The 12,921-nt window shown below is 37.8% G+C and overlaps 1 protein-coding gene across 1 annotated transcript; it reads left to right on the top strand.

The window, feature by feature from the left end:
- Positions 1-8,502: 8,502 nt before the first annotated feature.
- LOC115891366 lies at positions 8,503-8,934 on the top strand. The gene has a single exon (XM_030911818.1). It carries the CDS (start codon positions 8,503-8,505, stop codon positions 8,932-8,934), a length of 432 nt encoding a protein of 143 aa, XP_030767678.1.
- Positions 8,935-12,921: the final 3,987 nt, after the last annotated feature.

A 12,921-nucleotide genomic window follows, 5' to 3' on the forward strand; every position in this document is an offset into this window, starting at 1 on the left:
TAGGATCAAGGTGGGCGGCCATCTAACACATAACTAAGAACTCTTGGAAAATCTACAAGTAAGAAACGGAAGCATAACCTAGGACAAAATATTGAAATGAATGTCCCTAATGCACGCTAAATTTAAATTAGGTTTTATTTAGGTTAAAACTTGTTTTTGTTCTTTTAGTTTTTATTTCATATTACAAAAAAAATTCTTTTGCAAAAACGCTTCTTTATTATCCTCATGTCAACTTTCTCTTTTTTCTCTTAATCCTTATAATAGCTCGATCTACCTCTATAGCGTAATTGCAACTCTGAAGTCGCAAGCGGATATATTATAGTAGTTCAGAATTGCACAATGCGATGCTTGAAATTATACCCCACAAAAATGTTGCAATCAGGTATATTTAGAAAACCTATCCGCGGCATTGCATATTTTTATTGTATACACGAACTCAACACGAAGGGACATTGTGGTAAGGTATATATTCCAAATATGCGCCGGGGCAGCAGGACCCGTGTCGGAACCGTCGCACTATGGGGCCAAACAGCGCTTTACGTCTCAAAAATGGTTTTATCGAAATTGTTCTTGCAACTTATCTGTTAATGGTAATCGTTAGTATGATAGTTTATATATATGATAGTTTAGAGATATGATAGTAATTTTCAATAATAATCTTATTTATATTAAATATATTTAGTGACTACTACATCTTTCCCTAAACAAGCAGCTAAGTGTAGTAATTTGTTAAAAGTATTTTTTTACTTAGAAATCACAGAAAAAACTACAGAATTGGACCTCGCATAGCAACCGACTGCGGTCACCCAGGATGGAAGTGTTGTTGAGGTTATACCTCAACCCACTACATCACAGGGTAGACAAAGGCAAACGCACTATGTGGTTAGATAATGTTAACGCTTTTATAGTGCGCTGCTATTACAGAATAACCCGACTTGAAACAGCTAAGATCCCTTTCTCCAAAGAGCTTCGCAGAAAAGTTTTAGAAAAATATCCAGACCTAAAGAAACAGAACTGTCCAAAACATAAATAATCGATCAACGTAGATCAATCTTTGTTAAACTTAACCGCTAGCCAAATCCAGCCTTCCAAAATTAAACATAAGACAAGGCGCAAGTGAAATTATCAGCAGAGTGAACGCCCTTATAGAGACAAAAGTGTAATAAATGTATGAACTTTCTATTATTTGATTTAGATATTCAAATATTTTAGTAAAAAATCTAAATAACGTATATTTATACGAATGTGGAATGTTAAATACTTAGTTTATTTTACATCATGTTATTTTATTTATATTAATACGAAGAATAAAAGTTATTTTTTGATGACGTTGTCTCCCTACAAGAACTTCAAAGTTTCACCTATACTGCGGCCATAATTGTGATACTACTAAATAAACAAAAGGTAAAGATACAACAATTAAAAAGAGGGACACCGGAGACACTCGCACCGTATGAAAGACGTCTAAATAATAAGATAAATGTTTTAAGGCGAGATATCGGGGTAGTCCAGCAAAGTCAGAGATCTACTCCTAGTAAAAGAGTTGTATCAGAAGCAGAGAAAATTGTAAATAGGAAAAAAAACCCTGATAACCCTACCGTAACAGAGGTGTTGGACGTGCTGAAACAAAAATTTACAGCAGCGGCTAAAAGGCTCAAACGCTACAAGGAGAACAACACCAGGCGTCTACAAAATTATCAGTTTACTAGGAATGAACGCAATTTTTACCAAAATTTCAATAAAACGCGCCCTACACGCGTATGCACACCAGAAATTCCTTCGGCAGATGCCGTTAGAGGATTCTGGGAAGAAATTTGAGGCAAATCAGCAGTACAAGTAGACTGTTGACTACAACAGAGTGGGAAATAACGGAAGAAGTGAAAAAACCAATAAGTAAAACTGGTAGTTGGAAAGCCCCAAGTGCGGACAAGATGCAAAACTTCTAGTACAAATAGTTTAAATCGATACCTAATCCACTAGCCCATTGCTACACTAACACCCTTGAGAAGCCAAGGAATTGAATAAGAACCCTTGAATAACTGGAGGAGTGCCTCAGGGTTCGGTCTTGGGACCGCTTTTGTGGAATATTATGTACGATGGACTACTAAACCTGGTACTTCCGGGGAATGTCAAACTGGTGGCGTATACAGATGACGTGGCCGTGGTGATTGTTGCGAAGCATCTAGAAGATGTTAATCTGGACTTCGACATCACCTTCCGGAGGATTAACCAATCAATGAGTGCTCATCACTAGTAAAAAGAAGGTTGAAACCATCAGACTGGAAGTCGGAGAGCTAGAGATCACATCACAGTCGTTCATTCGATATTTGGGAGTGATGCTCGATGCTAGGCTAAATTTTAAGCAGCAAGTGGAACATGTATGTACCAAAGCATCAGCAGTTAGAGTTAGCCTATCACAGCTGATGCCGAATGTTGGAGGCCCGAAACAAATTAGGAGGTCACTGGTGTCGTCAATAGTCACATCGATGAAGAGGATCGTCAGCACTGAGCCCTGATGCACTCAGAAAAGAGGAGCGGCAGCATAGCATACGCTGATAGCAGGTACAGTGGGAGGCCCCAACAAAGGGTAGGTGGACGTACCGTCTTCTACCTCAGTTGAATGTTTGGCTGAATCTAAAACATGGTGAGGTCAACTATTACCTGACACAGATGATCTCAGGACATGGTTGCTTCCGAGCATATCTTCATCGTTTGAAGCTCGATGATTCCCCGGAGTGTCCGTCCTGTCCAGGAGTTCCTGAAGACGCTGAGCACGTGTTCTTTGTGTGCCTACGTTTCAACTTAATGCATAGTCATCTGGAGATTGTCATCGAACAGGCAATTCAACCAGAGACACTAATCGATGCGATGCTTTCTTCGGAGGCATCCTGGAATGCGACCAATACTTTCACAACGAAAGTGCTTCAACACCTGCGTTCTATAGAGAGAAAACGAGCCAGCAACACAAGAACGGTTAGAGAAAGAGAAGATTAACTTCGATTAATGGATGGAAGAGCAATTGCTAGACTCTCTGTGTTGTAATGCCTAACGGCGCCGGCGGTTTCCACGGGGACTGCAGAGGCCGGAGAAAGAGAAGGTTTTTAGTCGGTATTGAAATCTGAGTCCGACAATGTATTTTCCTACCTCTCCCTAAAAAAAAGCCCTTGAGAACCCAGAGTAGATGCCAATCTTCATGACCAGCGGAATTACTGACTTGAGCCGATGAGAAGCAAAGTGGTGTAAGTCAATTTTTTGTTTAAAGTGAACTAAGTCCATATCTGAAATCTAGACAATAGGTTCTGTTTAATGGCAAAGCGGGACAAGTCAGAAGTTAAAACGAGGGTCAACAGATGGCAGCAAAATTCAGTTTGTGAGTTAATCGGCGGATACGTTGACAACCAAAGTGACGTACGTCGACTTACACCGCTTTGACGGTACACAAATGCTAATTTTAGATTTTTTTTGCACTTACAGTGTCATAGTTTGGGTGTTTTTTTATTTATTTCAATATATTTTTGAGTGTTTTGTGCACCAGCTTGTTCTTCGTGGTTCATTGGCGAATTGTAAAGATGGATTCGGACAGTAGTGCAGATCCTTTCGAAAACGAGAGCAGCGTTGAAATTGTTCCGAATTCCGACGAAAGCACCGGTAAAGCTAGATTTAAAATTATTAGGTGTACGTAATATGATATATAACTTTTATTTTGGGTTTTCTAGAATCCACACCTGACTCGCAAAATGATAATAGATCTTCTAGAAGTAGAAAACGCCAGAGATATGAATGGAAGCGAGAGGCTCAGAAGAAGGCACGCAATTTTGGCCAAACCTATGTTACTAGTAAAGGGAAGGTTGTTGCTGAAAAGAAGTTTTCCGCTAACTTTGAATGCAAATCTCGAAAAATGTGCAAATAACATACAAGAGCCTTACGCAAGACTTTGTTTAAAAACTTTTGGGACATGGGATCGTTTCAAACTCAAAACGCGTATCTATGTGGCCTAGTGCAGCAGACATTACCTTCTAACAGACGCCCAAGAAATTCTTCAAGACCGCCCAAGCAGAAGATTAACCATTACCGTTTCCAGGTAGAAGGAAATAGTGTAATCGTTTGCAAAAAATTTTTCCTAAATACTTTACAAATTTCTGATGGGAGGCTAACTCGAGCTCTAAACAAGGTAATGCTTGGAAAGCCTGCTGGGTCTGATGACCGTGGACGACGAGCTCCAAAAAATAAAACTTCTGTAGAGCAAATGAACGAACTTCTCAATCATATCAATTCATTTCCTTCATACCAATCCCATTACACCAGGGCTCATAACCCCAACAGACGCTACCTAGCAGAAAATTTAAATTTGCGCACAATGTACAACCTGTACTTGGAACATTGCTTGCAGGAAAATTTGCGGCCAGTAAAAGAAGCCACTTACAGACGTACGTTTAATAATTCTTTTAATTTGCATTTTCATAAACCCTCCAAAGACACATGCTCCAAATGTGATTCTTGGAAAGTAAAACTCGAAGCATCGCAGAATGAGCAAGAAAGAGCTACGATCAAACAACAGCATGAGTTACACCTAAGGAAGGCAGAAGCGGCCAGAGAATCCTTGAAACGAGATAAACTGAAGGCACAGCAAGAGGAAGGCTTTTATGCATTTACTTTCGACTTAGAAAAAGCCCTGCCATTTCCAGTTATATCAACTTCACTGGCATACTACAAAAGAAATATGTACGCATACAACCTTGGTTGCCACGAAATGGAAACTGATCTAGATTATATGTACGTTTGGAATGAGACGATTGCTTCCAGGGGTTCTCAAGAAATCGGTTCATGTATCTCCAAACACCTCCAGACTCGAGCTTCAACATGCAAGCACGTTGTGGCCTATAGCGATGCATGTACTGGACAAAATCGTAACAACAAAATAGTGCTTTTTTTCATGCAATTGGTGAGCAGCGAAGCGAATGAAATTGACGTCATAGATCACAAATTTATGGTTAGCGGACATTCATTCTTACCAAATGATTCCGATTATGGTTCTGTGGAAACATACGCCAGGAACAAAACCATATACGTTCCTGAAGACTGGTGTAATATAATTACACAGTGTAGAAGACATAAACCATTCCACCTGACTAAAATGTTCAGAAAAGATTTCCATTCAGTAGAGCTGTTGGAGAAAGCCATAACTAGAAGAACGAAGAATGAGGACAACCAGCCAGTTAATTGGCTCAAAATTCAATGGATCAGAGTTGTGAAAGAAAAGCCTTACATGGTATTATACAAAGAAACGCTTTCCGAAGACTTTCCATTTGCATGTATAAATCTAAAACCCAAGAAAGGTGGAAGACCTTCACTTCTTTCAAATATACCGACTACAGATCTGTAATCTGAGACACGACCAGTGACAGCGGCAAAAAAAGAGGACATGTTGAACCTTCTTCCATACATACCCCCCAGTCACCATGACTTCTTTAGGAATTTATCCACGGCGCCAAATACGAACGATACAACTCCATTAATGGATATTGAAGAGGAAGAAGGAACCGAACATTAATGTTATATTTTTTCGTTCTACTTTTGTGATAATGTATTTTTTGTAGAATTCTTACATTTCTACATTAAATAGTAATTAAAATAAAAAATAATGTACTTTTTTTAATTTTTTTGCAGACCTTTGTAACTAGAAGAAGGACTCCATTGATAAGCAAAGTGGTGTAAGTCACTTTGCGCCCGTATAAAACAAAAACTGCATCGATTTTAGTATTCATACAACTTTACAATAAAACTTTAGGATGTTGTTACAACATCCCTTTGTACTAAATTTTGGTTTTATAATTTGGGAGTTTATTATTTACACAATTGCAAAACTTTGTGTTTCTCAGAAGTACTATTACTTGACTTACACCACTTTGCTTTTTACCGGCTCACTTGTGTCTTGGTCATTGATTGAGACGGACGTGTGTGCGGTGATCGAGCAATTGTTTGTAACATAACCTCAATTTGTCCGGGGGGCACATACCTACAATTTTTTAGTTATAGTTCCATCGCCTGTAAACATAACCTCAAACTGCTCCAGGGACATAGTTTTATTCCGTGTGAGCGTTTGGGGGCACACGTGTGGTGCGCAGGCGCGTGTACAGGCGCGCGCGCCTCTATGACAGAGACCTCAATAGCTAAGTTTGTGTTAAGTTAGTACTAGTGTTAGTGTTGCGCAGTAGTGCGCGTATTGGCGAATACCGGTTCATACTGGTATTCGCCTTTTTTATTTGGAAAACTTTACGTACTCGTACAACGGCAAACATTGGGAATCCCTAATAAATAATAATGTTCGTCTTTTTTGTGAGGAGAGGCCCAGCTCTTCGTAGAACTTCTTGAACAAAATGGAGCGTTATCTAGTGACGAGTAAGAATATACGGATAAGAGGAAGAGTAGCGAGCTTATAACGGGCAGACTAGAAGAAGAGGAGAGAGAGGCAATAGCCAGGGGGGCTATCCCACGTAGGGATAGCATCCTAATATCCCCGGTGAGATTATTCAGGGGGCAGGATGAGGAATATTTTATGCCGGACAAGTTAATATCGGGCGGAACAGGCGGAGAAGAGAAATAAGTTGGCGGAGGATAACAGGATGGAGGGGCTAAGCGATAGGATAGGGAACGACAGGAATAGAGAGGTGGGAAAGACGACCTATTGGAGACCCAGAATTACGATTCTGGGTATAGAAAAAGGATACAAAGCATGCAAGTGATCACAAGGAGGAACGGGAGAAGTGATTTCCTGGAACACTGGGTGTTAGAGGTGGAGCAGGAGATATTTAGAACGACGATGAGGAGGCGTAGGGTGGTGTTCGACCTAGTGCTGCACAGAGTAGAGGATAGCATCGCAGTATTGATGTGCTGGAGATGCTGTAGGTTTGGGCACAGGGTGTCGGAATGTAAGGAAGAGAAGAGCTTATAGGTGCGCAATGGACGAGTACGAGGGTAATGGTTTTTGGTCCTGTACGAGGGCAAGGATATAAAAATCAAAGAACCTCAAAACATAGATCCTATGTATATGATAACTGGATTATGAAAAGAACTAACAAACGATTAATTTTTTGATGGCATAATAAACCTTAATGAGGAAGCTGAAGTGGAATTTGGAAAAACCGTATCAAAAGCTATAAAGATAATATCAAAACGACATTGCAGAAATCCAACTAAAGAAAACTGGATCCTTCAAGCATCGCCGCATATTTCGAAATAGTTTCTTAAAAAAGAAATATATATATATATATATATATATATATATATATATATATATATATATATATATACCGACCTGGTCATTTGATTACTGTGTATAGGATTTTAACGTGTAAGACAGAGAATAATATAAATGACCGGTTGACAGACAGAGAGACAGCATCAAAAGGGGCCGGCGAGAAGCCGGTGCGACCGATACAGTGTTGCCGGTTTTACGGGTGTGGGCAAGGTAAAGCATAAGCATGGTGGGAGAACGCATTGAGAGGGGCGGTGCTTTATGTTAAGGTTCGTATTCACTATCCGAAAGAACAAAGGAATGAAATTCGGTATATTTGGACAGCAAATCGAATGCATGCGGCCGTTCGCCATTCGGTTCGCTCCATCATCCGTTTTCAGTCGGTATATCAGAGAGGTTCGCAAACGAATGAAAATTATAGAACCGCGCGAACAAGACTGGACGTTCGCTCGTTGGATAGTAGAATTCGTTCGTTCGGATAGTGAATACGCACCTTTATGTAGATGAAAGGGTGAGGAAAGGAAATAGATCACCTGAGATCCAAACTATTTTTGCATCATTCTTTTCGCCTAGCTGTTTCGGTATGTACGTTAAGTGTTTCAAAAATGGCTATTTATACGACCGAAGAGAAGGTGCATATCGTTAAATGGTTTTACATTTCGTTTAGTGTGGAAGAGGTCATTGGGCGTTTTGTGTTCACCTTTCAAGATCGCCCTGTGCCTTGTGCCACAACTGTACGCAACATTGTCCATAAATTTGAGCAAACAGGCTGCATTGCGGCGTGCAGAAATTGTGACAATAAGGAAGGCGCAGAGAAGGTGATTCCCGACAAGGAAATTAATATTTGTGCCGCGGTCGAAACAAGCGAACCTTGTTCAAGCCGAAATATAGCCGAACAAGTTGGTTGCAATGCTCGAACGGTGCGCAGGGTTTTAAAAAGCATGGATATAAGTCCTACAAAATCAGTACCACGCAAGAAATTTTTCCCGCAGATTGTAACAGACGTCTGGAGTTTTGCGAGGCTGTAAGAGAAAGAGCCGATCGGAATAATTTATTTTGAAAATATATTATTCTCAGATGAAAGCTCGTTTCCCTTACATGGCTACCACAATCCTTCGATAGTACGTTATTGGTCTCGAGAAAATAAGCACCTTAGTATGGCACTGCGGACACAATATCCACAAAAACTAAATGTTTGGGCTGGCATGCTGCAAAATCATATCATTGGGCCTTTTTTTATTGATGGTATGTTAACAGCTGCCAAATATTTGGATATGCTACAAAACCAAATTGTACCAGCAGTTCGAAATTTGCCAATCAATTTTGAGGAAGTGTGGTTTCAGCAGGATGGCTGTCCTGCGCATAACGCGCGGAACGTAAATCTGTTCCTTCAAACCACATTTCCCAATCGGCTAATTTCCACACAAGGCACAATTAATTGGCCACCACGTTCTCCTGATTTGTCGCCCAATGACTTCTTTCTGTGGGGATATGTAAAAAACTCCATTTATGGCCATAACCATGAACGACCCATGAATATTGACGAGCTGCGATTAAAAATCGTTCAGTCGTTAGAAAATATCCCCGCTGTTATGTTAGCTAAAGTTAGGTCAGAGTTTTATAACCGTCTTGGCTATTGCGAAGCACAACAGGGAGGTATTTTTGAACCTTTGATTTAATTTTTTATAATTATTTTGCTAATTGTCCTTTTTTAAAGTTGATTTTTAGTCATTTTTTTAATGCTTGTTTTAACTTATGCTGAAACAGCAACAAAAACATGAGCAGTATAGATACAACCGGACGTTTAATTATTTTTATTGTTAAAAGATTAAACGTCTCGAGATGTATGGATAACCTTCAAAATCGTAAATATATTGTAGAATGATGTACACCCAACCCCTTTCAAAATCCGACTGATTTGATTTCTGTCTACCGTTCTAGGACTTCGATACTGTCAGTGTTGCCAGATGAAGTTTTGAAAATTTCCTGAAGCCTGGTTGGCACGGTCAATCAACCAACAAAAAATATTCTTTTAAAATATTTATCTGATGATACTTTTAGAAATGCCAAGTTTGAGAAAACAAATTAAATACACACACTAAATTGTGTCCAAAAATATGCTTTCTAAAATGGTATTTCCTGGATAGAAACCTTAATGTTAGGGAATATTTCCTAGACCTGGCATCTACGGCCATATTCTCTCCCACCACTTGATTTGTCTCACGCCGCCTCTCGAAATGTGGAAGCCATGCATATCTCTTCGCACGTGTCGCCACCAGACCAAACCAAACTCTTGAGTCATAGGCGTACTAATATTTTATTTTCATTTAGATTTAGTATTACAGCCAATTTTAGTTTAAAAGTTTTGCTTATGAATTCTGTAAAATTTAATTTATTAGAATTTTAATAATAATCTTTTTATGACAGCTGACAATGTTTAAGATGCAAACAGTGGAACAACGCCTTCACCACGCTGCTTCTTAAGCCCCATACATACTCAATATAAAAAAAACTCATCGACATGATCAAAAGTTTTATGATTAAGCGGGTTTTGTATCATAAATAAAAACAGATAAACAATTTTTATGTAAAACGACCTTTAAAATTAACATTATAAACATTATGTAACTTTAAGTGGCATCGTTTTTATGATTCTAATTGTGCTACACTTTAAGGGGTGTGAAATAAATTACTTATTTATAATAATACTGAATTTATGCGGGGTGGTATAACTAGTGTTATAACGGTTGTAGCTATAGTATTACGGGCAACCAACGGTCCAGCTACGTCGAAACACCGGTTCCCATTAGAACACCGAAGTTAAGCGACGTAAGGCGATACTAGTGGATAGACGGGTGACCAGTTCGAAACTCTGTATCGTGCTGTTGTCCAATAAAGGCAAAAGTGTAAAATATTTTGACACACACTGCTCATTCACGCCGGTTCAAGGCCGGATGAGATCGGATATCTCGTGAGTAAGAGTCGATTTAGACACTTGCTCGGTCATTGACCGAGGACCGCTGTTCGGATTCCGCGTAAACAAAGTAGGCCCCGTCCAAATTAGCCCTGGCAGCAAAAAGGAGATGTTAACTTCAAATCTTTTACTTTACTTTATAGTATTACATTATAACATTATCATGTCATAATATTATGAAATAATATTTCCTACTACCAATTTTTTTAATATTGGTACAGCAAACTTATCAGTATAAAGTTTTACTTATCTTTATCCTTTTTATTGCTATTTATAATTCTGAATACGAGGATAAGAAATTTTAGTTTTCAGTACGCCTATGACCGAAAGCGAACGTCTACCTCCCGCTTCATCAGCGGCCATAATTGGATGGAATCAGGGATGAGTAAATATAAAGGACCATAAAATTAATAAATTTTGCTGGTCTGCTGCAACACGTAAGAAATATTTATTGATGGATCAGTATGACAGAGAAGTAATAAAAAGGCCGTTTTTATGAATAACAAAATGGTATTTGAACATCATAATATAATCATATTGAATTGACAATAGATTAATTTATCAGCTATCCGCAGAAAATTGACAATAATAATAAAAACATGACACATGGCAATTAATATAATTCCAAATTAAAAATGGATAAGAGTTTTCATTCATAATAGTAATACAGATATATTTCAAAGAACTTTACTTAAAATTAAGTTTTTTAATTTTGTACTAGTTTATAGCACTTGGTGGTATAACTTGACAAAATAATATCAATCATTAAATAAAGCATAAACGAACCAATAAATAAACAAAAAGGTTAATTTATTTAATAAAACGTACAACGTACGGCTTTGTATGCCGATTGTCGTGTGTATGAAGAATAAAGTCAACGTTTGTTCAGTACAATACGATATACTGAAAGAGAAAAGACTATAAAATACGGGAGAAAAATGAGAAGTTTATTACCTATCCACTTAATCCGGATCGGTCGACAATAGAATTTGTGATATTTACAACATTATGTAATTAATTGATTATCGGTCCTATTATGTAACTGAGGATGTACGTAACTAAGTAATAGAGCATATTTTTTGGTTAGTTTATTTAATGAAGCGTACACACGGCTTTGGTTGCTGATTCTCGTGTGTCAACGTGTACAGTACAATACGATATATTGAGAGAGATGCTGATGCACTATTACGTAGACACGTACATCCTTAGTTGCATAATAAGACAGATAATCTATTAATTCCAAAACGTACTAAAAGCGCAAATTCTGTTGTTGAACAATGTAATCAGTATGATTACAGATTAAATAATTATGGAGGTGCATATGAAACATTAAACGATTCATCATTGTGTTAAGTTATACCACGTAATTTAACAAAAGATCAATCATTTAATGTCTCACTTCACACTGGCTCACTCCATTATTATTTAATACTGATTAGAATGGTCGACAATAGAATTTGCACCATTTACTACGTAATACAGCATTTTTTTGGTTAGTTTATTTAATGATATAACCGATAATGTACACACGGCTTTGGGTGCCGATTGTCGTGCACAGAGTCTATAGACTCTGTGATTGTATAAATGAACAAAGAGAAAAGAGCAAGAATTTTCCCAAGCGTATGAAGTTGAGCTCCGGATTAAGTGGATAGGTAATAATTTTCTCTCCCCGACTTACAAGATTGCCATAGCGATTCACTTCTAGACATGTAGGTAAATGATGACTAAAATAAACGACCCAAGATTTTCTCTTGCCGACCAGTATATTATCGTAGTCTTAAAGAAATTAGAATAAAATAAACTATGTTAAAAATGTTCATGTATACTACTGAAATGAAGATAATATATTTAAGCTAAATGTAATCTATTACAGTTGTAGTAAAATGAGTAACTAATTGTTGAAAATCCAGATCCAACCCTAGATGCCACATTTTTTGAAACGTCTACTTATGCGGTTTGAAATTTTGATGCAAAATCTGGCAATACCGCTCAGAAGAAATGTTCCCACCCATACCCACCCAACTTTTTTCTCTTTTTAATACATTTGATTTGCCATTAAGCTGCCTACATCACTGTCTTACACGTTAAAATCCTATACACAGAGTTGACCTGTCCCGATGTGTGTATATATATATATATATATATATATATATATATAGTGGTCGTACATCTAAAGGAACATATCAATTTAGCAATTTGTTTTAACTGTTCCGGATCTGGACATGTTCATAAATATTGCGGATATAATGTATTATTCTTAAAATGTTCTAACTGTTCGAAATTAAAATTAAAACTTGAAGACAGTAAACACTCAGCAAGAGATTATCAGTGCCCTGTTTGGATTGGTTGCAATAAGCGGTCACGTGTCGCACATTGTTCATGTTTTGACTACAGGTGAAATATTTTATGCTAGGCAGATCTGGGTTTACAATCAGCTTTTTTATTCTTGTTTTAATAACAAATCAGTTAGTTATAGGTTCGTCGAAACTGTTGCAAAGAAAGGCATAAATAAATATGTTAGCAGTTCAGTTTCTGTTTTGCATATCTTTACTGACAAATGTCAGTAAGTCAAGAATAAAAATGCGGCTATGGCTCATTTTCTGTCAACCTTGATTAATAACGGAAGATTTTCCCCATTCACAGCTTTTTGCCATGTGACCTTGATTTTGCTCAAATTGGAAAAAAAAGCCTA

The sequence above is a fragment of the Sitophilus oryzae genome, unplaced genomic scaffold (genome assembly GCF_002938485.1).
Source record: "Sitophilus oryzae breed Bouriz unplaced genomic scaffold, Soryzae_2.0 scaffold_1179_pilon_pilon, whole genome shotgun sequence".
Taxonomy (NCBI): Eukaryota; Metazoa; Arthropoda; class Insecta; order Coleoptera; family Curculionidae; genus Sitophilus; species Sitophilus oryzae.

What these genes read in the sequence shown, in the direction of transcription:
- LOC115891366 (XM_030911818.1), top strand. Translation starts at nt 8,503, where the DNA reads ATGTTAACAGCTGCCAAATATTTGGATATGCTACAAAACCAAATTGTA.